At 37.8% G+C, this 27,948-nt stretch overlaps 1 protein-coding gene across 1 annotated transcript; it reads left to right on the forward strand.

Annotated features, from left to right (window-relative positions):
• The first annotated feature begins 88 nt into the window (after positions 1-88).
• On the forward strand, positions 89-27,948 carry LOC146137861 (microsomal triglyceride transfer protein large subunit-like). The gene is made up of 20 exons (XM_083393517.1): positions 89-212; positions 459-590; positions 699-781; positions 1,152-1,280; positions 1,561-1,668; positions 2,271-2,387; positions 3,252-3,397; positions 4,205-4,290; positions 5,068-5,153; positions 6,446-6,606; positions 7,692-7,860; positions 8,956-9,069; positions 9,774-9,989; positions 10,545-10,759; positions 11,778-11,876; positions 15,876-15,996; positions 17,363-17,590; positions 19,997-20,121; positions 22,267-22,437; positions 26,153-27,948. The coding sequence occupies exons 1-20, from the start codon at positions 155-157 to the stop codon at positions 26,295-26,297; spliced, it is 2,709 nt and encodes a 902-aa protein (XP_083249643.1). The 5' UTR covers positions 89-154; the 3' UTR covers positions 26,298-27,948.

A 27,948-nucleotide genomic window follows, 5' to 3' on the forward strand; every position in this document is an offset into this window, starting at 1 on the left:
TGCGCAACCACTTTATAACGCTGAGTCAGGTCTTTATAAATCAAAACAAAGACGAGTAACAGACAGACACATACATTATTTTGTACTCAGATCAATATTGTAGTCACATGTTTGTAAATAGAATTTTTGTTCTTTTGATCTATTTAGTTTCAAAATGCATTTTATCACCGAAATATTTTGTCTAGCTTTGTGCGTTTGCTGCAGTATTACAGGTAAGAGGTTCCCACCTAAAATTACTTGAACTTGGCTATTTTTTTCTTATTCCTAAATTAAAAAAAATTTGTGAACTTAATTAATGTTAAACTTAAAGCTGAAAAACTGTTGCCCTACAATTAAATGATATTGAAACAAACTTAATCTTCTTTAAGTTACCTAAAAACCAATATACCAAATTGTTTGTTTCAAAAGTCGTCCAAGAAAACGTTTTCTTCAAATAATATATGTTGTGTTTGTAACAGTTCCAGTGGGCTCATCAGGTCTTCAATTCGATTCTGCCAAATCGTATCGCTACAGTTATGAAGCTGAAGTAATACTCAATGAAGCTGACATTGCAAATGAAAACAAAGCACACAGAATCCATGCTGATGTTGGTAAGCTTTTTGGGTAGTTGCACCTTGCAATTTTTTATGTAATTTTGTTTTATTGTTACACCTCATTTTGTATGAAGTATGCAACATATTTTGCTATCTTCTTTAAAGGTCTAAAAGTGGGAGCTGTTTTTGAGTTGTTTGCTAGTTGGACAAATCCTAATAATCCAAGTGATCAAATAATTCAAATGGAGGTATGTATGCCTTGTATTCCTGGCCAGTCACTAAGCACTGGCCGACATATTGCTACTGCACTCCACAAATGTGAGAAATTATGTTGAACCTAAGCAATGTTTTTATTCATAGGACATTGATTTTATGTTTATTTATGAATAGATTTAAATTGGATAAACCCTGTTTATACGATAGCCCATAAATTGTTTTTCACATAAAATTGCTTAATGTTTTGACATGCTAATCATACCAAACTAGAATTTTTAAACTTTAATATAAACCATAAAAATGCCTGTAGTTGGTCTATATAAAGTGAAAAGAAGTTGACTGTTAAGGTTGTATATTAGTTTATATAAATTTGTTGATAAAATACTTTTTGTGTTTTTGAAGTTTGAAGAAGCTGAGATTTTTAATGTCAGTGATCGATTACAAAAAGACAACAGTTTTCATGCCATAAAGAAAAGTAAATCACTTCGCACAATCATCAAGCCAATTATTTTTCGTTTAACTAATGGAAAAGTAAGCTTGTGAAGATTGTAATATTTTTGTTCATATGTTTCCTAATCTAATATACTGTGTTTTAAATTGTATTGGTTAATTTTTATTTTAAAATGTTAAATTTTATTTTAAATATAAGTGCGCAAAAGTGCAGGAAAAGTTAAAAAATGTTTAAATATCACAAACAAAAAACTAATAACCTAATTTTTTATTGCTAGAGACTGTTGTGTATATTGTACTTTGCATTATTAATTTTAGGCATAATTCTGTATTTTTTTTAACTTCTGTCTCCTCTTTGTAGGTGGATGAGTTGTATGTAAACAGTGCCGAGACAGCAACATCTCTTAATGTGAAGCGTGGAATGCTTGGGATGATACAACTACAAACAACATCTGGTAAAAGAAAAGAGGTCGGTTAATTTTTTTAAAGTGTTAATCAAAGCAATAATTCAACCTGAGATAAACCCACCAGGTTTTGCAAAATAGCTTGTGTTGTGGCTCATCAAGTCATTTTAAACAGTTCTTGAATGAAGTCCCACGTTCTTCCTAACCCAAGTCCTGTCCCATTTTAAGTTGTTACCATAGCAATCCATACATAAGTCTATCCAGGAATTAACATAAAACAAACTATTACAATTTATTTCTTATCCTATTCCAAATGTTGGTTTATTAACAACCCACCAATAACAAGCAAACTATCTGCAAAATTGAAACAATTACTCCAATTTTACCAAAATGTACTCACTTAAACAATTCGTTTTAACCTATTTGTCCAAAAGACTTAAGCTCATTCAAGATATTTCAAAAAGGTTGACATTTGGGAAGTCATTGACTGAAGTGATTATAACACTAGAACAGTACTACACTGGAGTAATATAAAAAATATATATGATAAACAACCCAATAACCTGTAAAGAGAACAATTGTTTTCTACAGTTTTTATATTTTACTAGTAAAAGTATGACTAAATTTGTGCCGTAAAGTAATTTAAAATGAATATTTTTTCCTGCAGGAGGACCCTTCTGGACTTTGTACTGTTTCTTACAGTGTTAAGGACAATGAAGTAAAGAAGGTGAAAGACTCAGCGACTTGCCAAAATAATGAAGACGAATTTACCTCACTAAATCAGGTAAGAAATTTCAATTTGTTTATTTATGGTATTTAATCTACTTATATATTTTCATGATCAATTTATAACAGAAACTTGGTAGCTTTTAAGGCTCTTACAGTTGATTTTTAATTTGTTTTATCATGTTTTGTGTAACTTGGACTATTTAGGTCTGTTTTTTTTTTAGTTTACAATGTATATGATTCCTAGACAGTAATTTTTCTATATTTATATGTTGAAGTATGTGCGGCTCTGCATCATTTTATGTTTTTAACATTATAAAAACACAGCAAACAGTCAATGTGGACAACATTTGATAAATTCAACTTATTTTTATTAAAAAGAGTTGTGTCCCGCTCTATAGATGAAGCTATGGGTAAGCTATTGGAAAAGTTTCATTCTTTTTTCCAAACCATTTGTTTCAGGCATAATCGTTCTTGGCAAACTTGTTAAAAGGAAACCTGAAAAACAGAACACTTTTGTGTTCCGAACTGTAACATGCAGAACTTGCAATGCAGAACAGTGTTATTAAATCGTCAGTGCATGTTCCATCTAAGTATAATGTAAAACCAGTTTTCAGGTTCCAGAATTAAGACGCTAGACTTAAGTCTTAGAATAAAGTGATCCAAAAAACATGTACTAGGAATTTTTCCAATTAAAAAAATAGAAGGATAGCCTCCATGCGAAAAATGTATTCCAATTTTATCTCGTGGACGTTATTTATAGACTTTAGCCATTCAGTGTGGTCGCCGTATTGCAATAACAATTACCAGCCTTGTGAGCGGACCTTGGTATTATTTGCCCAAGCACTTAGCGCATTACGTTCCCGCCGGTGTGCGTCTCACTCACCAGCCCTTGCCTAATTACCTGTTCTCGTTTGCTCAGGTCCTGGGCGTCACCACGAGCTCCAGCAGCCGCGCGCTCTACACCCTCTCCGACGACTTGACCCACATTTTGTTTGCCGTGGCGATGGAGTCGAACTCGATCCGGGTCAACGTGAAGCCCGACGTCAGCCTGTTTGTACTCGGCAGGTTCGTGAAAGACACGTGCGCCTGGCTCTCTACACCAGCGATTCCCAAACTTTTCTAAAAAAATTGCCTGGTGGACCCTTTGCAATTATTTTGATATTTCGCGGCCCTATAAAAATTCAAGGGTCAGTTGACTCATGTTTTTGGTAGTGCACCAGTGCAGTCACGGTTCTTTCTAAAGTAACAACTTTCATATTAATGCGAACGATTCGCTGATAGCAGGCAGTACAGCATAATAGATGCTTTATGATGTCACGAGAGACATTATAAAACACACTATATGATCGAATAGTAAAGCATACCTAAAGACTAAGAATGATGACAGACAATGTTTAAAATATATACTAATGTTTAAAAACTTGAAGGCTAAATCAATTCTCATTGTGGACCCTCTGAACTCCAGTTTGGGAACCGCTGCTCTACACATACTAGGAGTTGTCCACCTGGTCGCAAAAAATTTCAGTCCAAAATTTTCAGTCATCATTTCGAATGGATTGTCAATTTTGGTCACATTTTACGAGTATAGTTTTACGGTGATGGAAACATGTTATCAAACTACTTTGTAATTGCAACAGATAAAATACACACCTTTGCGTTGTAATATATAACTGTTGAAAACGTGGTTGTAGGATTTTGTATTCTAGGCTATGTTTTAAGAAGATGAAAACACATTTTATTTTGATTTGGAAGTTGCGGGACCCTTTAACTGTCCCTTAAACTTTGTATTGGGAACTGTTTACAACGATAAAAACGTATACGAATAATATTTACGTAGTACCGATTACCTTGTATCTCTATTTTCTCTATTAGGCAGAAACTTGGCCTTCTGGACACAAAGGATCGAAAACCAAACCCCTCAAAATCTTCCGAGGACGCTTTAAAGACGTTTGCTGCCTGTGAGTAGAGTTACTAGCTATTCATTCGGTTTAGTTTGTGTTTCAACAGATGAATATGTTTATTTGTGTAATTTGGTTTGGTTAGTCATCTATACCGTTTAAAAGGCTTCCCATTTCCTTTTATCTCCCTCTTTCTGTCTGTTTCACAGATTGAGTCTGTTTCACAGATTGTAAAAATAGTTGTCTAAAAAAAAAAGTGTTCGTTTTTTATATGTGAGTAAACGGACATTTGGTCACTCCATAACGGACTAGATTTGCTTAAATTATCTTAAAAGATTTGCCTTGAGAAATTGCGTAACTAGAGTTAATTGGAAGACAACCAAGTTGTTTAATGCCTAACTTGTATACCGGTAATTGGCGGATATACGGTGCCCTAACTGTAACACGTTAAAAGGAATAACACGTTAAAAGGAATAGTGGCCACATTCGAAGCTGTAAACTGTCACTTTACATCAGGAGTTCTTAAACTTTTTTTACCGCGGACCCCTTACAAAAATGTTTGCTTTGCATGGACCAGTGTAGGCAAGAAATTTTAAGAGATGACGTCATAAATTTACGGCACACTATAAATTAACTTTAAAAACCTCCTGTTTCCGGTCCAAAAATGTAAAAGTGAATTAGAGTCTTAATACATAAAGTGCAAAACTTGAACTCTTTTCTTTAAAAATTTGATTACTTCATATAACCAATATTTCAATTTAACCCCCTAAAACTAGTTCACGTACCCCCAAGGGGTCCATGGACCCCAGTTTAAAACCCCTGCTCGTTTGCTTTCAGCGCAAAAGAAATACGGCGAGAAGTACATCCGTGAATCGCTTCGCTCAGTTCGTGACGTCAAGGATTGCGCGCAAGGTTGTCTAAATGTGAGTCAATTTCATCTTGCAAATAATATTGTATGCTTGCTCAAGTGCCTTTTAGCGATAAACGTGAGAATTTTTAAAACGGTTTAAGTTGATACTATTGTTCTTCCGAAACGCCCGGAAGTGCAAAGGCATATTTGACACATCGAAAGTGTTTTAATATGCCTACATATGTAAAATAATATTTGAGTTTGTAAAGAAATGAGGTGAAAATAGGCTAAAGCAGCATGCCATAACACGTATTTGCGCAGTGGGTGGATTTTTGTTCTAATTCAAAAGTTAACTATTTCCGACTTCTTTCTCACATTTTTTCTGCAAACCCCAAAAATATTTTATGGGGAACTAAAAGTTAACTGGTGACATTGCGATACTCTAAACGTTAAAATGAAATAAGTTAACGATTTCGTTAAGAATTTCGTTAAGTGATGGCAAACTATGTCTTGCAAGACTTAATAAAACGATGTTTGCAATAGGTTTAAATTTTCGGTTTATTCCACCACATCAAGGCATTGGTGCATTATTTGACCAACATATCGCGCCATCATAACTAAATACGAGTTTTGGAAATCCGTATGCTAGCCACCATTCGCGTATAGCCTAGTGCAGTGGTCACCAAACTTTGTTTTCATAAAGGGACGGATAACTGCAAGACCTGACCGTCGCGGGACGGATAAATGTTAGAATTAACGATCGCATGCCGGATATAAATATCATGTTGAACTTTAGAAACTTAATTATTGTAATACGAAAAGATTATAAAATAACTAAATACAATAAAAACTGCCGTGAGCCACTTTAACTTGTACTTCATCTTGATTAACGAAATAGGCCGCGGGTCAAATTAATTTTCACGGCGGGCCGGATATTGCCCGTCGGCTGTAGTTTGGTGACCCCTGGGCTAGTGGAACGACAAACTGAAAATCAGACAACTAAACCAGTGTTTCTAAACCTTTAATAACTAGCGGCACCCCTCAGAAATAATAAGTAGAATGTGGTACCCATATACGATTTTTCCGTAGGTAATTTATTAAAATGTCACAATAAACGGAACTTGAACAACACACATCAACTCTATACAACGTAGGAAGTTATAATTGGATTTATTGCACTCTAATCTTACACAAAAAGTTGTAAGAGTTGAGGAAAAATCAGATTCTTGAAGATTCTCAAATATTTATCGGCACCCTTGCTTGAGGATTAGACATGGCACCCCGGTTGAGAACCACTGGGCTAGCCGCTAATGGAACGACTAACTAAAACCAAGAAACTAAACTATAACGTGTGTTGTTCGACAGATAAAGGAAGTTCTGGAGCAGTTCCACGAAGATCTGACCAAAGACAACATGGCAAACAAGAGTTCCGTGCAAGCTTACGTCACAGCGGTGCGCGCTGTACGTCAGGCCGACAAGAAGACACTGGCCAAGATGATGAAGGACAAAAAGAACGCCGATATACGGTATTTAACACGAGTTAAGTTGATCGTCAGTTGAACCTGATAAGCAAGCTGTAACTTCCAGATTTTTTTACCTGATAACTACGGCGAATATTTTTTGACTTTTCCAAAAAAATTAAAATGTTGTCAAAATTTATGCACTAGGTCAAAATTTGTCAAAATTAGTTAAAGTCAAAATCGATTAAAACTGCACATGAATCGTTTTCAAATTTGAAAAAAACCATAGTCATCTTTTTGAAATTGTCGTTCGGTTAAAATTTTACAAACTCGAACGTCAGTTATACCTAGGAAACTGAGCTGTAACCCCGAGAAACAACTTTACAGTGCAATGTTTTTTTACCTTGGTAATTTTTCCGAAATTAATCAATTAACAATTGAGCTAAATTATTATTCCTAACGCGAATGATAATGTTAGCCAAATAATATGATATGTTCAGTCCTAACAAACAAAAAGCGCCATGCATTTATTTATTTATTAATTTTGCTGATTCAACATGACGTAAAGACGTTTGGATGGCCGTACTTTTACTCTATCGAATATTATCATAATTGGATAAACTTAAAAACTATCAGGAACCCCTAATAAGAAGCATCCTTAAAATTAACTAAAAAAAGCTTTACAGCCAAAATAAAAAAAATTGTCAAGCGACCAAATTTTTATTTAGGAACCCTCTAAGCTAAGTCAATGGTTCTTAAACTTTTTTTACCACGGACCCCTAAAATTTACTTTCATCTCGCGTGGACCACTGTAGGCAAAAAAAAATTAAAAAATGACGTCATAAATTTGACGTCACAGTACAAATAGACTTCATAAATTTGCTGATTTTGGTCCAAAATTGTGAAAGTGAAATGGAGTCTAAATACATTCAGTGCAAAACCGTTTTATTTTTAACTAAATTGATTTCTTCTTAAATAAACACTAATATTTCAATTAGACCTTCGTGGACCCCCTAAAACTAGTTCACGGACCCCCAAGGGGTCCATGGACCCCAGTTTAAGAACCCCTGCTCTAAGTCTAATATGTAGCATCCTTTACAGCCAATATAAAAAAATATATTTTTACCACTCTAACGCTTGGGCTTTATCAGGTTGACTCTGATAGATGTGCTGGCCGCCGCACAGACTCCAGCCTCGCATGCTGTGCTCATGAAGCAGCTCGACTTCAGCTTGAAAGAGGAGACTGGTGAAATTGAGCGGGCGCTCTCAGGCATCGCGTTTGCCTCTCATCCGTCCGAAGCCGTGGTGAAAGACCTGACCGTAAGCCAGCGTGTCGTCCGTTTTTGGCTTTTTCGTGTTTTGCTGTTAGTCCATATTCAAAACCGATTGATGTCTATATAATGATTCGCGTTTATCTCAACCTTATTTTACCGCACTGAAAATGGCATTAGCACTTGGCGAAACGTATTTAATTAAAAAAAATAATCTTTTATCCTTTATTTGGGCCACTCTTTTTTTACTGAAGATTATGAACAGATCCGTGTTTAGTGTTCCTAAAAACTGATTGTTTTGCGATGCCACGTCTTCATTACTATTCATTGCTGGAATTTCTGGAAAGTGTACCGGGGCACTTCTCTATTTTCCCTAATAATTTTAATGAGGCTATAGTTCGACTATCCAGGTTCGATCGAAACGTTTTTTCTGTTTAATCAAAACGTGAAATCGTTGATGTATCTCTGTCATATTGTAAATATTGTCTTGTAGACGGATCGCCGCATTGGTTTTTAAACATAATTTCCCTGCCAAATAATTGGACACATTTGAGAAAGGTGAACTGACAAAACCTTAGTTGGTTAGTCAAACATTCAAATAAACAAACTGCGAAAATCTTTATAAGTTACTTAGCTTGCGTGTCGTCCATTTTTGGCGTTTTGCCTTTTTGTGTTTTTGCTGTTAGCCGAGTTTTGCGATGCCACGTCTTCATTAGTGTTCATTGCTGGAATGAACTATTTTCTTAAAAATAGAAGTGTACCGGCACTTCTCTATGCAAGCTAGTACTTTTCTTACTATGTTCCCTAATACTTTTTATGAGGCATTGTTCAACTATCAAAACTTTTTGAATTTAATCAGAACGTTAACCCTGAAATCATTTATCTCTGTCATATTGTACAAGTTGTCTTGTAGACAAATCGCCGCATTGCATTTTAAACTAAAGTTCCTTGCCTAATAGTTGGACACATTTGAAAAAGGTGATCTGACAAAACCTTAAAACGCGTTGGTTAGCCAACTGCGAAAATCTTTATAAGTTACTTAGTGCTGTTATTTTTGGTAGCACATATAATGTTATATGAAAGAAATTGTTATAAAATATTCTTAAAGGCGTCTGAGTGTGTTAAACCGTGTTTATGCGCGCAGAAAGTGTTTAAGGGGAAGATCGGTGCACCGAAGATCCGTGAAACGGTAGCGCTCGCTCTTGGCGCCATCTTTAACAAGTACTGTCAGGCAAATCCCGCCAACAAGAAGTCGAAGGTAAATTGCAATAACATTTTCCTTTTTTCTATAAGTAAAGTACCCATCCATTTCCTTTTTTCTGTAAGTAAAGTATACCCATCCACAATAGAAGAGGCTGCATTAATAGTCTGCTGAAAATACTATTGTTGTTTTAAAAGGATTGTATTTTGTCTTTATGATCTGTTGACATTCTTGCTTCTTTGCCTGATCGTATTTTTTTAATATTGCATTTTTCTGTGTAGGCATTATTCCCAATACCTGACAACACTGTTTAGTGTTTACCGTTCTGGTTCAGACGTTTTTTTAAGTGCGAATCTCTTCTTTTCAAAATGCATATTACCTGACTGATAGAAGTTTGTCGTGAAAGAATCAGAAAGGTATTCATCGGCCACCAGCCCACTACTACATTTTTTTCACCTTTGAATACATTTTTATTTTGAAACAAGTTTCGAACGCCACCCCTGACGCTTTTCCGACATATGGAACAAAACAAAAAAGCTAATAACAAACTGAAATGGAAGCGAAAGTACCCTAGAAGCATATAACCATTTTTCTATATTTAAAAAATGTAAAATTTGTTTCATACACCCCCTTCAAAGTTGAGTAACCCTCAGGGTAAATGCTAGGGACTGTCCCTATTGACCCAACCCTCTTGTACAATTCTCTACAGTCGTATTTTCCAAATAGCCACCCAATATTTTTATTATCCTTTTTCCCTGCAGATCGCTAAAGAGGTAAAGCAGATAATACGCCAGGGACTCAAAGAGGCCAAGACGGAGGCCGAGCAGACCCTGTTCATCCAGTTTGTGCGCAACTCGGCTCAGTCCGAGTTCGTACCCGCCCTACTCGAACAGGCCGAGTCGAGCGAGTACCCGCTTGTCAATCACCTTGCCATCACATCGCTCGGCGTATACGGCCCGGAAGAGTTGGACGGGAAGGTAATTGTTACGTCATAAGGAATCGGATTGCGTCATCGCGGTTGCCGCAATGTTATATTTATAAAATTAGACGATTTTGTATAATGTTATAGAATTTAGATCATTTTCATTAGGTATACAATATACTGCAAAGCGGGGTGGCCAACGTATGGTGCATGCGTGAACAGTGGCGAACTGCGCTATTGCAAGTAGTGTTTTTTTAAACTTGATATGATACATTCAAACGTATGTATGCTCGTGAAAATAATAGCAGATTTTGAAACGTTATTTATTATTATGCGAAAAGTAGGCTTACAGTTATTCCACAGCGTTGACTTAGAAGAAGAGGTAGCATTCAATGGCCTCACCTGTCCTGACACGCTCATCTGACCTGACACCAATGGATTTCTTTGTGGGGGGTGTTATAAAGAACAAGATGTATGGGAAGAACCCCAAAACAATAAATTTACTTTTAGACCCAAACCCTACTTTTTATAACTGTAAGCCTACACGACTCTTTCAGTTTTCGTTTAAAAGTTTAAATCACGGCTCTTCTGCTTGTTTTCCTTCAACAAGGTCCGCGCCGTTATGAAGCGCATCTTCCACCAGAACCTGAAGCAATACGAGAGCACGGTGCGCTCCGCAGCCGCCAACCTCCTCCTAATCTCTTCTCCGAGCGTCCGCGACATCCAGGACATCTTCCTTTCCTTCCCGCAGCTTAAGTCCAAGGAGCTTGCCATGTTCATCAACGCCCGAGTGCTGGACCTCATCAAGACCGGACACGCGTCAAAGTAGATTTGCTTGTTGTTGTAGAATGTAATTGGTTGTGCAAATTAGAGATCAACCGATATCACTTTTTTGGACCGATACCGATATCCGATTTTTTATAATTTTGTCAACCGATACCCGATACCAATACCGATTTTTTTTATATACCTTGGAAATGTTTAAAACTTGAACTAATTGAAAATGAAATCCAAATAACGTTTTAGTTTATATACCTTTATTAAATATTAAACTATTATTTTGCATATTAACTTGGTGTTATGCTAAAACCCAATTTTTTTGTTGTTTGTTGTACAGGAAAAAGTTTTTTGTTGTACAGGAAAGTCATATCATATTTAAAAAAATACGTTCTAAAAATATCTTATTGGTAAACCGATATATTGGTATATCTGTAGTGCAAATATACTTTGGACTTTCCTGTCTTGGTCAAAGACAGTCATTTATAAGTTCTAGTCTTTAACAGAGAAATATATTTCCATAAAATATGGCATCATCAGTCTCTTAATTTTAATGAATCATTCATGTTGCCATTCGTGCAAGGGCGAGAAGATATCTTCCTATTTTACAGATTCAGTTGTAATTGGTTGTGTTTTAATTGGAATTTTCCTATCAAAAAAACAAGCACCCGAAGTGGGTTTTAAAAAAAATTCAAACCTTTTAAACCGCTCTTCTTTGTAAAGATTTTTCTTTAAAATGGGTCGTCCTATGCATGTTGTTTTGACTTATTTCATTAACACAAGACACCCGAAATACTATTTATATGAGTGTTGCACACGCTGGTCATTCCGACTTCAAAGCGCCTGCTGTCTGATATAAACATAATTATATCTACTTGCGAAACCAATCTATGGACTGTTGTAAATTGCTTTTTGCAGTTTGTAAGTCAATGTACCGTGCTGATTATTTGTACAACCTTTTTATTTGCGAAGAAAATGGTCGTGACGAACCCTTAACTGGCGCACCAAAGCTATGTCTTTGTCAGTCGATCTGTAACCAAATCATTGTTTACACATTTGTCCACAGAGAGACCCTACTAACCGTTCTGCGAGACCCGAAGTACGGCAATTACTGGACTTTGGCCCAAGCGGGAATGGCCTCCGCCTTCACCGGCAACATTTACAAGTAAGTATGGTCGCCTGAGGCGCCCCAGAGCTGCTTGTTGTTGTATTACGTCACTAGCAATTCAATTTAACTGAATGTTTACTGTTCGTATATAATACTACAATGTGGATGGACTATAGCAGCACTGCAAGTCAGCTATTTTTTTTGTCATGACCTTTAAAACAAATAAATTTAAAATTCCACACGTTAATTAACCGTTTTTCTGACGTGTTGTGCTGAACCGTATATACTACATAACTTTACGTGACTTAAATAACGACTGTTATTTGATGCATAAGTACCACATAAGAAGGCTATTCATTTTTTTGTAAAGTTGAAAAAGTATGCCCGAAACTGACTGTCATATACCCAGTCTAAATCCAGTGCCTACCAGCGGCTGGCAACATTTGATCAAATCGTGTTTACTTTGATATTAGAACGTGGTTCGGAAGGAGTGCCCGATTCCACAAAATCGAGATTGCATACCTGCATGACATTCCTTATGGCGTAACAACAGGCTTTGGAAAATAACAGGCTTCTGGCAGAAACCGCGGTATTTCATGGATTAGGCTCGTCATTTTGTTTGAGCTCCGAAAACGCCTTTCGGTTTCCTTGTTTGTTGCGATTTGTTTAGCCTTTTCGATCGTCCTACTGTATATACTACTCTCTTATAACTCGCAGCTTGTTTGTTTCTAAGGATGCGATTAGTGTAGGTGGCGGTTTGTTTACATCCCAAGTTAATCAGCAGTCCTTTGAATCCATTCTTGTTTACAGCTCTACTAACAACACTTTTGAACAGCATTAGACTTGCGCTGATTTACATTTCAGTTTTCTAAAAAATGTTGAACCCTGCTAAAACTATTCAAAACATGGAAATGACAAGAAAAATGATTCTTACCATGTTAAGGTGTGACGTGAAAGCCTTATTTACTACCTACCGGTCGGTTTACAGACCCATTTCCTGGTTTACGGCGTTGTAATATAGAAAGCCTTTGATGTTCACTGCGTGACAATGCTTTTTTAAATCCGGCCCTGTGCAATGAAAGTGGCAAAACGGAAGCAAAACGGGCTTTATTTCTCATTATCTTCTTGGCCTGGAAAGAGCGCCGCCAACTAATAAAAAATATGTCTCTGATGAATTTGAGTCCGATGTAACAGCAATATTCGGCGGATGTATTCTTTCCCACCTTTAGATTTCGGTTCGCATCTATTACACGCACCTACGCAAAACAGAAATCGCTCTGCCAGTTGCCAACGCCGTGTGGTCTCGTGTTTCGCCCCGTTCCCGCGGTTTTTGACCTCAGGAGCGCGACCTAGCAGTTCAGAGGTAAAGCCCTACGGATCCCACGCGTTGCTCGACCGCGATGCAACATCGGGCTTCGTATTTTGCTTTGGCCGGGTTTCGGCGCTCAAAACACCGCGGAATTCGAATTCGTTACAAGCCGGTAACCTGAGCCTTCCACCGCGCGCCTGGGAAGCTCAGTCAGTGATTCGGTGGCTTTATGGGCGACAGCAGGTTGCCGCGTGTGTTCTCGTGCGTGTCCTCGTTCTTTGACTCCGTCACACAGCTGGCCGTTTGGTGAAGGAGTGCGCTTGACATCTTGATGTTGTAATTTATATTTATCTTTATTTTTTTGCCTTAAATTGCAAAGCACGTTGGATAGACCCCTGCCGACGACTTTCAAAACAAGAACCTTGGAAAAAGCTGTTTCTGAACGGGACATTAATAATAATTAATTTAAATTTACAAATACAGCGTTTCGACCTTCTTTTGGTCCTTGCGACTGTATTATTCCCATAAAACAAGTTTTTTTGTGTTTCCATGTAAAAAATGATCGAACAGTGTCTAAAACTGCAATAAGGTGTCAATTACTAGGTTTATAGCGCTTGACCAACGCAAATATTTTGTTACCCGACGTTCCTCTAGTGCAGGGTTTCCCAAACTGCGGTCCGCGACGACTGCACAGGTGGTCCGTAGCGATATGACGAGAAATTGAAAAGTTACACATATATGTTGTACAGCAGGGGTCGACAAAATATGGCCCGCGGGCCGGATCCGGAATGTAATTTATCCTTTGACAAACTAGGCACGAATCCATTTCTTATACTTTTTGACTATTTTAACTATGTAAGTGCGAAAAATTGTCGCGCTTTGCGTTAATGATCTTTATGCACATTAGGTTCGATTACGTTATGATGCAACTATAGATTAGCGCTTCTTGCGCTGTGGAAGTCTGACTGCCAAGTGCCAAAGTGCGTCGCGTTCAAACGGAAAACGTGTTAAAAAATATTGGACATACATTTTAAATTTTTATTTTTGAAATGTAATAAAAACTTGCAAGAAATTAGAAAGAAATTCCGGTATACCCCCCAAAAAATCGCGATATCTTCGCTCGCCAGGTGCGCCCGGACTTAAATACAGTACGTTAAGAAACACTGAAATAGATTAACCATTCGGTAATCGCGTTTTCTCGCAGTAGTTTTACTACACTTTTCAATATGAATAACGACGTGTGGACTCGAATTTTGAACCTAACAAACGCTTTTTGTCCCGCTTTGCGCCAACACTTTACTGCCTCCTTAAAAGTAATTAAACACGATTTTAAGTGCGAAAACATATCCGAAGCCCGCCTGATTAACAGTTGTAACATTTTAATAACATAATTCGTAGTTCACATTTTGTGCGGCCCGCAGAGACCTTTCTGAGTTTGGTTTTAGCCCGCGACTAGAAAAAGTTTGCCGACCCCTGTTGTACAGTATGTGTACTCTTTCAAAGATAATTAAATTGCCGCAGTTATTCACAACTTAGTGATTTCGAAAGCTTTTGCTATCCAGTATCGTAAATCTTACTTGTTGCGCTTTGAATTTATGATGAATTAATGAATTAATGATTTAAGCAGAGGGAAGCAATCTCAACCGTCCCATTGATGTTGTCAGTTTTGTAAATATATAAAATTTGGTTTTATTTATTTTTTGCTTTGTATTGCGGTCCGCGAAAAAACAGATTCACAAATAGTGGTCCGTGGTCCAAAAAAGATTGGGAAACCCTGCTCTAGAGGTCTCGCGGTTATGCTCGCAACCCATCCCAACTCACGCTGGTCATTTCTAATGGTCTATGGCTATGCCCTGCATTCAAATAATGGTTGGTCTACTGAATCCATCAGTCTTAACGAGACGATTTTCTACTGCCACAAAAGTCACTTGTACGTCTCTTTTACCGCCTAGTTTTTTTTTAGCTGTTTACCTTATTTCATCGCCGTGCGTAGGTGGATAAGGTTGGATGACCTTAACGAAATATGGAATGCCAACTGTGTACCAGTCGAACATATAACATTATCATGTTATAAAAAATAATGTGGTTTGTTTAGTTATTAAAAAAGCAATGCTAAGTAAATAAATATACAGTTTTTCTAAATCTTCTAAAACTGGTGGTAGACAATTTATTATTTTCGACGAGCCTACATAGACAAAGTCTTGGAAATAGGGATTTAAAATATAATTGATATTAGGTGTGATTACTTTTTTATAAGCTAAACTTATCCATGTTTTGACAAGCTAATAAGAGTGGGTATAGGGAGGGGATGTCTTGCTTACAAGTGTTTTTATTTAATTAGATATTATAAAATCGAGAACGAAAAAACCCAAGGCTTAATATTGTGCTTATAAACGTTTATATATTTTAAAACCTAGAAATAGTTTTAAATCAGTTGCCAAGTGATGCTTCATACGATTCGAAATCCCGGTTTTGATGTTCGACTCTCCAAGGTACACTGAATGACATGTATGCCCGTTACACACCTGCTGCGTTGGCTTGACAAACACCTGACAACACAACATTGCAAGCTGGTGTTTTAAACTAGCATTCGCGTAAAAATATATACGTGTATTAAAACTCAACTATTTAGCGAGCGATTTACTACGCACACTCAAGTAATGCACATCGCTAAATAAATATCACCCCCATTGAAGAGTAATATAGTATTAAAACAAATAACCCTAGATTTTGTTAAACTTTGGCAGCACGTCTCAGTCTCGCGCCACCTACGGCCTCTTTATGGAGTACAGCAACGCCGGGATGATGCGACGAACCGCTGTCGATTTCAGCCTCCACAACCAAGATGACAACATCGCTTTAACTCAGGTATGCGCACTCCGTATATACGGTGACAGAACTATAGGCGCATACGCAAGCCCAGTAGCTGTTGTATCCGATTTATTGAAATGATATGAAAGTTCTTCGATATGCATACAATATGCATAAAAAAATCGTTAAAAATATTTTGTTTTACAATCAAAGCTTCGCTGAAAAAAGTCTGATTTTAATTGCCCCCTTGCAATAAACTTAACGGAGAATAAAGCGTAATCTAAAAACTAAAAGTGTAACATTTGGTTCTTATTTACTACATATCGCATAATGATAAAAAATCTCCCAAAATATTTTTCATTTGAAATGCATTTTTTTGGTAATATTTTGTGTTACATAGACAAATATTTTTCCATTTTTTAATAAAAACCATTAATATATAAAACGTGTTGCCTGTTCACTTATAAACTTGTGAAAACAATGTTGTTTCATGACATTACTTTTTTGCCTAAAAAATGAATGTTTTTCTTTTTCGTGCTATATTTTATATATCGGAGATTGGGAACTTGTTTGATCTATTTGAGAATGTTGTGAAGTACTATATGAGTGACTTAAGTACGTTATACGTTGACCAAATTCCATGACACGACATAATACCACTTGATCAGCTAGCTAGTAGCACTTCAAATAGACCCGGCCCCATACCGGACATGCAAAATTATTTGTATTTACCAACACTGCCGTTTTTTAACGTTATGGGCAAACCTTATTGGCGTCTAACACTGGCTGTGCTTTGTATAAAGTTGTATGCATGGTTTATTACCGCAATGAAACATACCTAAAAAAAATGCCGTTGTTTACCGATGGTGTTTTCCTACTCGCCGATCCATTCGGCCTTCTGTATACAACTGTGGTCGGGACAAATACGTTCCTACCATGTTTAAATTTTAAACAGTAAACTTTAAAAACACGGCTCTGACCTGTCCATTTTTTCAGACATATATGAGGATCGAAATCGATTTTAAAACATCCTTAGCTCTCTCCTAAAGGCTTGTCTGTAAATTGCAGCTGTATCGCATATATATATATATATATATATATATATATTTAAAAAAATAAAAACCCGAATAAAACCAGGTTTAAAAACCCGAATTAAACCTGGGTCGGACGTTTTTTAAGGAATATATATTTTTCGACTATACTGGCATCGTCAATACCTATAAGTGAAGTGAAATGCATATAAACAGCAAAGTAATAATACAATTAGTAAAAAAGTCTGTATTGCAAAATCGGCACTTATCCTAAAAACAATAAATAAAACACAAACAGTTCAGCATATCAATTTTAATCATGGCCGTCAAAGCGAAATCTGAAAAAAGGGGTTTTAAAACCACCTGAAAACCCCCTTTTTTTCACCCCGCAGCTGGGCATCGTGGCGCAGGGGCTCGAGGGTCTGACCGGAAGCACCCCGGACGCCGGGGAGGAGGAACTGGACTCGATGGTCGGGATGGCCTCCTCCATGATGGGCGTCAAGCTCCGACCTTTGACCTTCTTCCGCGGCTACAGCGACATGATGTCACTCATCTGGGCCGGCAGCTCCGGAGACCCAGCCGGTGTCGAAGCAATGCTCCTGCTCACCGACCACTTCCAGGTGGGTGACACTGGGGTCCTGGGGAATTCCCTTTTTGTTCTGGCCTCCTCTGTTTTTTATTTGAGGCTTTCTTCGTAAAATTAAAAGCGCTCACCGAGCCAACTAGTAGTTTTGTAATGAGCCATTTAGGTAGGGAACCCAGACTCTGTCTCAGACTTGCATCGCTTTTAATTAGACTGCCTTTTGTTATGGTTGCGGTGTTTAAGTTGGGTATAAATTTTGAATACGAAATACTTTTAACAAAAGTTTTTTTGCAAAGGACACTAAAAAATGAATATCCCATAGAGTTACCTAGTTATTCAGAACCACCTTACTTATCAATTGTCACTATTATAGATTTAAATCGTAAGTCAAACTAAATATGGTTTAAATTGCTACCTTAAAAAAATGGAAACGCGTACTAGAAAGATTTTTAATACGTTATTAATTGAAACATAAGGTGGTCAGCACGCTATAAATGATAGCACACCTTTTCCAGTTAAACGCGTGATCCCATAAACAAAGTGCATTCGTCGTCCAACATAAAAGCACGCCACGGAATGCGCTGACCTCGCTATTTTCTATCACATCGCTGTCGAACGGTACCGGAATTGTTTGTTGTGTATCACTTTTAAGGCCTTTGTCGAAAACAGAAGCCACACAAAAACGGACGCGGGCGCTTAATCAATTATTTATTTATCCACCGCGAGGGAAGGATTGTCGGGCACACTTTCGCCCCCCGTGAAAGGGGAGGGGGGGGGGTTATCACGCGAGACACACGACAAGGCTTTTATAAACGGCTTTTTGTGTGAGGCTTCTGTTACCCAGGCACTTAGCGAAATAGGGTTTTCTCCGCGGGCAAAGAATTTTATATTTTGTGAACGAGGGTTTTTTTTTATCTGACGGCGCCTTTTCGCATAAATTACGTCAAAACGCGGGTTGCCGAATTACTAAACTTAAAGAACAAACTCTATAAGAAAGGTTGAAATCGTGCGCAAATGCTTAACAAAAATTCGTGACTAGTTTAAGTACAGCCGACAATCGCGCTACTGCGGTTTATTGCATTTACATAAATAAAACTGGACTGAAAGAGTTAAGATGGCAGCATGCCCCCCTGTATACGATCTATGGCACTCTCTTCTGCGTTTATCCAGGTCCGACGAAAATCGAATCGTGGCCGCGCCGCTGCTTTTTTAAGTAGCTGCGACGAGCCTGCGACCAACCGAGCACTTCAAAACGCCCCTCTCGACGCGTAACCTGATTAGCTTTTCCTGTATTGTGATTGCCTGTAGCGCGAAAAAGTCGGGAAGGCATTTCGCTATGTGCTCGTGCTGACGGCACCTTTCAGGGTCGGCGCCTTGCTTTTTTCTCTCTTTTCCTTTCTGTCGTGCTTTCCAGCGCTACAGAGTAAATGGCGTCCACAAAGGCCCCTTTGGTCGGTAGGTCGCTGTAATTGTCGCTTTTACAGTACCTGCCATTTTGCCCGATTCGCCAAAGCGTGGGGTGCAGTTATGTGTGTTGCGCTACGGCGTTCCAATTTTATTGAAGTTATGTTGTCTTTAGCACTTAAATCTTGTTTTTGGCATAGCCATAGTCTTGCAGATCAATCGAACAACAGTGGCTAAACAATCTTATAAAATTTTTTAAATCCTTTTAGAACAGAACGAAAAAAAAACATGACAAAGTTTACGTTTTGTTAAGAAACGTGAAAACTTATTTATGTATCCCTTATTTTTTCAAACATTTTTGGTTTGGGAAATTATTCGTAAATGCCTGTTCCAATTTTTTTTCTTATTCTAGGGCAAACCGATTTACAGCCATGTCTAGATTCTCGCCGGCGCCAAGGTGTATCGAAAAACATGCCGCGCGGTTGTCTCAAGGTTCATCCCTATTAAATCAAAACCCACGTTTTTAAGACGCTCATTATCCACGGTTAATAATTAGCGAGGCCCAAGCAAAGATAATTCATCACCCCGATTAAAGCGCAGGTCCAGGGGGTCGTTTAAGTTTGAGACATTGGCACGTTCCGTTGGTTTGTTTTTCATGTCTCGATCTGCAGTTGACGACAAAACGTCGCCGAAATAAAACGCGCGGCTCCTTTTTATGATTGTCGTATAGTCACTGAAAGGGGATGATACTGTTTGTTCGACACTGTTGAAGTACATTAGTGACATGGTGATTTATTTCGCATCGTTTTTAAACTTTTGAAACATTTATTTTCTTCGTAAGCATGTCTTAATTTCCCTAAACCAGATTGTCAATACCCCCCCTACCTATATATATATATATATATATTTTAACGCGTGGCTAGCTATATACCTTATTTTAAAACACGTTTTTAGCCTGCTTTTATTTGAGTGTTGTATCCCCTCTGAATACATCCCGATGTTGGAAGTATACGGCCTTATTTATGGTTGCTCTCTACAGCACATCCTCATGGCTTCTGGGTTGCGAGTGAAGGCCGAAGCTCTCGGGGCGATTTCGACCAAAATCACGGCCGACATCACCTTTTCACTCTGGAACCGGAACGTTGAAATTGTCGCTACTAACGGGTAAGTAACTCCCACTTAAATAGCATTTTATTATTCTTTATATTATTTTTTATTATTATTTCCCCCCTATCTTTCTGCTTACTAGATCTATGCAGTGTTTATCTGTGTGTCGAACAAATATGTAGGGCCCTATTTTTAACTTATTATGTTGGTTAACTTTTTATAAATATATATATCAATTTAATCTACAGATAAGTTTTTTAAGCTGTAATATGTTGTTTTGTGTTTTCTGGCTTCGCCTTGACCAAACTAAAAATTTAAACCTGGTATTGGTTAAACCACTATGAGTACATCCCTTTAAAATGGTGATTGGTTGTGCTGTTTGGCCAAACACTCTATCGGCATTGTGTTGGAACGGCTTACTTGCCAAGCTGGTTAGCAAAACAGTGGAACAATTTTAGCGCGAGCTCCAAAGAAATGTTCATCGATTCTAAGCAATAAAAGTTTTTGGTCTCTTACTTCGGAAAAGCCAGGCGCCGAAAATTTCGCGATTAGCTGGCACGCAACTAAGCTAAGCGGACATTAAACTACTGGCACACGTCTACACCGAAATCGTTTTCGTGTAAGACAAGCAACAAACGCTCCTGGCGGAACCATTGGTCGTCCATTCCTCTTGCTATAACGTCACCGCATTCCCGGCATCGTCGCTTTATCGTGAAATTTTCCCTTTCGCAAGAGTCTTGGCTGCTTTTCCCCCGCATGCAAATTCCTTGTCTGAACTTGGGCCCGATTTGGCGCCTCGCTTTTCATAATACCTCGTGTTCGAGTTGCTTCCTGTTAACTTGAAAAAGGCTTACGACCGCTAGAGTCATGTGAGGCCTTATATACCGCTCTTAAATATAGCGAACTTAAAATATTCAGTCTGCAGCACGCGACGCGCTTTGAACCTTGTTTTCGAATCGCGCAAGAATTTAAGGAGAACTCTTTGCAGCCCAGGGAATGCTATTCACATATATTTTTTATTCTATACTTATTCCAAAAAAGTGTGTTTATGATTGTTCAGAACTTTACGTGCCCTTTTCTTTGCTTAAGTTCCGGCGTGGTATATTTTGCTTAGCAAGAAGTTCTTTGGTACAAAATAATCCTAAATTCACAAAGTTTAAATACCAAATGCGGAAAAATAGCCAGCACAGTCGCCGAAAAACGTTATAAAAACATCGTAATTAAAAAGACGATCAAAAGTGCAGCGCACTGACGCAAAATTTCTTGCTCGTTTGGCGCCATTTCTATCAGTTGATAGTTCGCTTGTTTCTCCGTTATGCGCTAAATTTGGCTGCAATTCCGATTCCGCTTCTATTGAACTGTCGCTAACGTTTAACCCATGAATCGAAACACTAAATTGGCCCTTTTATCCCGGCGCTTTGGTAATGCGAAACCTGCGTTAACACAATGTTTGGCACGTATACATTAATTAAGTTCGATATCATGCTGGAAAATATTTTTCAGTGTTTGTAATGTAATTGAAATTTAGATTTTTCTTCCAGCGCCAATGTATTTCGATATATTAGATTTATGAGCATCTAATATGGCACAGAACGGATCGGTATTCGAAAGTTTTTGTGAAAAAATTTCGATAGTTTTTGTGCAAACAGTGCAAAATGATGTTAAAAGTTAGGCTCATAACTAAGTGTATTGTTTCTTCACGGTTACAGCCATTTAAGAAGTAGACACCAATACAGGCATTTTTACATAGGTATAAAATCAATACCTGCGTTATACGTTTGAACAAACTTAACTTTCCGACGTTAAACGCTTTCAAATTTGGTAAGGCTTTTGGCGCAGATGTACCATGTACCAATTTTTACATATTTTTTTTATAATATTGTCGACTCTTTCATCGAAAGTAATAAAAAAGACATCGTAGTAATCAATAAAAAAGATAGTATACTTTGTGTTTTTTGCTGGGGAGGAATTGAAAATGTTTAGGCTTGTAAGGATGGAATATAAAAAAACTTTGGAGTCTAAAGTAATAACAGAGACGCAAAACACACACAATAGGTATTTCACGTATTGGCCAAGTTTTCATTCATTCCATGTGATTATGTTTAACAACGCAAGCGCACCATTAGCACGACATGTGATCTCTCCCAAACGATACCCGCAAACAGATGCGAGTGTATGTGTAACACTACTTCTTTTACGCAGCGGCGCACTTTCGATCCAGTGCCGACTGACGCTGGAGTCGCCGATCGTCCGAGCTCTGGTGCGCAATTCTTTCGACGCGCAAACCGCCCTCGAGTTTTCCGTCTTCACCGACTTCTCCTCGCTGCCTCCCAAGTCCTGCATGCGGCTCTCCTATCCACCTTTCACATACGAGTAAGTATATTGTCTATATATATATATAGATATATATGCATGTATATTTCTTTGGAGCATAATGATTAGGGGGTTGTAGTAAAACGTAATAACAATTTTAAAGCCCATACAGAAGTAGGTATCATTTTGGACGTGTCGAATAACTGTTTATTCCTTTTCAACATCACATAAGTATATGTAAGTATAGACATTGTCTACATCAGGGGTGACCAACACGTCAGTCTCCACATTTCACCTGGCCGATCGCGTCGAATTACTGTTACGTAGCTGTCGCACACAAGCGGGTCATTAAAATGACCAATTGTTCTAATAAAGCCTTCTTTGGCGTAAACAATTTACCTCCATCGCTGGCTTGGAATGCAATTAACGCTCATAATGTTTAATGAATAGGTGTTCTTGAGACTTTTTTACGGAACCAGTCGATCGAGAGTCTTTAAAAATTATTTCAGTTGATCGCAATCAAACATAAGTTGGCTATACCTGGATGTATATTTGTATATTTCGGTACCCTCAAGACGTTGCATCAGCATCAGATATGGACGCTGTCATAATTTTTTCAAGTCTAATTGTCCAATACAAAACAGATCAAAACAAATTAGGCCAAAAGTTACACAAATAGTGATTCAATCTTAGTGTGGTGTTACCACAGAGTTTCAAATTCACTGCAGCTTTATTAATTTAATTGTTGTCCTAAAGATATTTTTTTACTAAGTTAGTTTTTTGTGCTGTAGTTTCCCCTAAATCATATTACCACCTAATTAAAATGCTTTTGTACTAACTAAGTTTTCTCAGAAAAGCAAAAAAACTAGGTGTAACAGAAAGCTGAATTTGTCAAAGAATTAATCATAAAAATAACGACATTTGGTGTGCTGTGTATTTGTGGAATATCGAAAATTAAACAGAATCAGTGAGACTGTGGAATAAATGACCTACACCTTTATATACACCTTATTTAAAAAAAACACTTACGTTTTTAACTCCATGTCACACAATACGACTGTATAATCCTTACTAAAAAGAAGCTCTTCTTGTAAATATTTTCTTTTTTTCTCCAACGGTTCGGCTCTCTATCCAGGAGATACCTTCATTATATAGGTAGCCGAAATGTTGGAGAAAATTAATTAGTTCCGGAACAGCTTCTTTTTAGTGAACTATGCCTGGCAGCAACAGCATTTTTACGATGAATAACCCTTGTTTGCCGACTTCGCTGATAAAAAAGTGCGCCGCGGAACCAAATCGATTCGTATAGATCCGAGTGGATCGCGCGGCTTCAAAAGGTTCACGTCGGGGCGCATTTTTCGCATTTCGATCGAGCTGTTGTTGCCTTCGTTTGACGCACGCGTTTCAAGTCGTCGCCTTGCATGACTCACCGAGAGAAGCCGCGGGCGTCGGCACCACAGCTAACACCAAAATTTTTTTTTTCGCGTTCTTCGGCTATATCATCGCGACACCTTAACGATGTCGGCCGAGGAAAATGACTCGATGCCCGGCGGAATTTTGAAGCGCGGTTTCGCTTCTCGGTCGCATCGTCGAGTCACGCTGAGTCACGCCCACGGCATGTCTCGTACCCGCTGGCCCAGGATTCCCGGGCGCCGCCCAAGTGCGTGGGATCCAAGGTGTTGTGACACGTGGGCTGGGTTCGCATCCACTCGATGCACGCAAGCGGTTTCTTAGGTAGTGATGTCAGATGTTTTTAGCATTCAAGCTGTTTTTTGTTGGCGTTCTCATGTTAATATTGCGGTGAGAAACGCTGGGTTTTTTAATTGCCCCCGTAAGAACGCCTCTGCGTAAAAACTCTTTTTCGGCTTGGCAAATCCTATTTGGTGACCGTTTTTTCGGCCTTCGATTTTCTGTAGTCTTCTGCTTCATTTTCCAATAAATCATGTAATTGCTATCCCTGTTTGCGAAAATAAACCTTATATTTTATCGCAAACTATTTTCTCTGAATAACTAAGATATTTCGGATGAACGCTTTTTTACTTTCACTAACGGTGATTCGTTGTATTACCCCATCAACTTTTTATTGAATTAACTGTCTGAGCTATTTTTTCTTTCCATCATTTTAGTCCTAAATAAGTTTTATTGATAAGTTGATATAATAATTGGTTGAAAAACATAACATAATTACTGTCTATTTTGGTTTTACTGTTTCGCCCCGAGTTACATTTTTTAATTTTTTACACTGGCTATTATTTGACGAGTCACTGGCTATTGTTTTGAGAATGTTTTTCACCAGGTATTTCTTTGTGGGGATTAAGTTTTTTTCATTAGGGCTAAACACCAAACAGCAATACGACTCCATACCTTACGACGGACGCTACTCCAACAAGCACTTTAGTAAAAAACCTCGAAGAAATATTTGTGTAAAAAAACCTCAAAGAAATATTTGTGTAAAAAAACCTCAAAGAAATACTTGCGTAAAACCAAAAAAAATCAAGTAGGCTTGTAACCGTGAATCAGCAAGATGAACCTCTTGACAGATAAAATTTTCCCGGGTTCAAACGCGTGAATGTCAACACCCGTCTCGGTATGCCTTGCCACTTACGCAATTCAAAACATAAATTGAACTTGAACTCTTTTTAACGTTTAGCTACTAATAAAAACAATTCCTCCTTAAAACCCTTCATTTTTATGCGTTTTACTGTAATGTTTTTGTTTTATAATCTAGTTTTGCGAGTTGCTGAGCGGAAATCACTAAATACTCGAGTATTTCCGAAATCTCTTTTAAAAGTAAAACATTTTGTGCAAAAATATATCAATCGATTTAAGTCTGTCGACGCCAGCTTTGATTCTCAAATTCCGAGTTTGACAAAAGGGCGACAAGCTGAAATATGAGTGGGCGTCAAAAACGGGGCTTGATAGTTCGGCCGCAAATATCGAAATCATCCCCAAAAAATGAATGTAGGCGAGAATGGAGTTTTGCGTTTTGACCAGCCGCCCCTTCCCCACGCTCGACATGTTTCGAATTACTTGTGTGACGTCACAACAGGTTCGATAGCGTCCGAATACCTCTCGGTCCTCTCGCGGTTTCAGGCCTACCCACATTCGGTTACGCTGCGTGCGCCTAGAAGGCAATACGGACACGCTTGGACAAGCCTGTCTCTCGCAAAGCCACTCAATCGTGTCGAACGAAAATTCAGCTGCTGCCTCGTGTCAGCTATTGCTGTTTTCGAAAATTTGGACAAAATGTACCAAAAAACGACAAAATATACCAAAAAACAACCTTTTGCGGCTGTGACTGGCAATAACGAGTTATGCGTTTGTAGGACACGACTTTTTGAGTGTCCTATCTTTCAAAAATCGAAATTGACCTGCATGTGATTGGTGTAATGCTATTTTGTTAAAATAAACAGACGAAAATAACAGTTAGGTTTGAAATGCTTCATAAATCTTTGCGAAAACTTCACGCCGAAGTAAGAAAAGATTTGTCGCATATCACCATTTTGTACGTAAGGGGAACTATTCTTAAATAGTAAATAGTGAAACATGGCAAGTTATTGCAATTGTGTTTCAAAATATATTATATCTTTTTAGTCCTTCGTGTTGGTGCACTACGATTTACACTAGATCATTTACAACATCTTTATAAGCTCTTTCAGAAAATTTACTTTAGTACTGAGTTTTCGACCTCATAAAACGCTTCTGATGCTGCAACTCAAGACGGTTCGTGGCACACGAGGTTCTCTTTTATCCCGACGTGTTCTTTTTTCTTTAGAAAAACGCTGCGCAAATTCGAGAGAGTGCAGGGATCCAACAAGAGACTGCTGGCAATGCGTCGGAAACGAAACGGCGTCAAAGGTACAACGTTGCCCCTACACCAGGGGAACTCCCAAATGTGCACCAAGATTGTGACGTCATAGAGCTTCCCCTTGCTCTTTTCCCGATGAGATGTTTTAATTCCCTCAAGTTTAACAGTCGAGGCTCGTTCGGAACGGGAATTTGTAACTTGTTATGTTTTTCTTTCTTTGCCGTGTGGATTTTTCGCAGTATTATCACATTAGGCTTATTTGTTTAAAGCCAAACACGGTCCTGCAACGGTTTGCCAATGTCAGTAAAATTGCAATATTTTAGGATGAATTAGAAAATTACCAACCTTTGGTGTCAAGTTTAATACTTCCAAAGTGGTGCACTATTTGGCAGACGTAAATTTTATTGTTTATGTCGATAGTCACAATTTTTATTTAGAACCAATGTCATCCAGTTGTGTTTCCTATCGACAAATTAATTTTTAATGGCCTTATGTTACAGCGCAGTACTATTTTTGTCAGTTTTTTGTGATTGCAATTTATTGTGGAACCAGAGCTTCCAATAATGATATATCGTTTTTAAATATATCATTATTTTTTTCCATAATTAGATGATGCCGCAATACTTTTTCTGCCCTTTTTAATGCAATTATAGGTTCGCAGTTGAGTAACGTTCAGCTTTGCAACTTGACGTTAACTTGTGTGTTTGCCGCTTTTGCTTGTTATTGTTATCGAGTGCATTCAGCCGGTCCTTTGCTGGTCTTCCGATCATATATTTGATAGAATTTATAATTCTTTATAACCTTTTTCCACTTGCCATTGGCGTTGTGCGTAAACGGTTGGTGTATACTGCGTAGTACTGGTGCATGCTTCCAGTTTATTTTGTTATCGATGCCTGAAACACCGAAGTTACATCGATTTTTTGTTTTTTCCTCGTCGTTTAATGTTTTCAACCCGTAATTACAGCGCTAGTCGATAGGCAAAGCACTTTCTTTTAAATTATTCTGTGAATCTTTTTAGAGTTCGCTATTACTATATTTTCAGTTAAAAGAATAAATGAAAGAAGCATCTTCAAAGTATTATTACCCACACTTCCCAAATACCACGCTTTGGCTTTTTTTTATTATTTGACTATAACGTAATGATTCGGCCTCGGTATTTCCGTGTACAACCAACTATGATGTGCCTTATTGTATTTAGAAATGCTTTTTATATTTTTATTTGTAAAGATTAAAAAAATAGGTCAACTTTTTTCGTTTAACCAATTTTAAAATTACAAGAACAAGGCGGATGTCATATCAGACCTATAGATAAACTAAAATATTCGACCTAAATCCTTCATCAAACCGTATTGTGTAGCGCCGGTAATTGTCATTTAATTTTTTGTGGTCTTACTTTATTTTGAAAACCCAAGTATAATTGCCAGATCTTTTCACTTGCAAGGATTCGGTCATTTTTTTTTAAATTTTAACTACGTTTCTCCCTAATTACACCGCGACGAAATCTGCAGTCGCTATACTTTTCAACATCGCGCCTATTGTTATTGTTATGAGAACGCTTTCTTCCAGGATAATTTTCCTTTAACTAAAAATACATGAGATTTACACTATTCTAACCACTACACTCAATCGGCAATATCCGATATTACTTTTTGTTGTTTATTAAATTCAATGAACTTTTTGCTGGGCGTGCCATCAAATCTACTGTGATTTGTTTCTTGTTTCGTATACTACCATGCAATACCTTTATTTGCGAAAAAGTTAGA

Source organism: Ascidiella aspersa, chromosome 7 (genome assembly GCF_963924565.1).
Source record: "Ascidiella aspersa chromosome 7, kaAscAspe10.2, whole genome shotgun sequence".
Lineage (NCBI taxonomy): Eukaryota > Metazoa > Chordata > Ascidiacea > Phlebobranchia > Ascidiidae > Ascidiella > Ascidiella aspersa.

Bases quoted from the DNA above. Each gene is read 5' to 3' on its own strand.
- LOC146137861 (XM_083393517.1), top strand. From the start codon at position 155: ATGCATTTTATCACCGAAATATTTTGTCTAGCTTTGTGCGTTTGCTGC. The intron at 15,997-17,362 runs GTATGCGCACTC...TTCACCCCGCAG, and splicing joins ACAACATCGCTTTAACTCAG to CTGGGCATCGTGGCGCAGGG. The intron at 22,438-26,152 runs GTAAGTATATTG...TTTTTTCTTTAG, and splicing joins TATCCACCTTTCACATACGA to AAAAACGCTGCGCAAATTCG.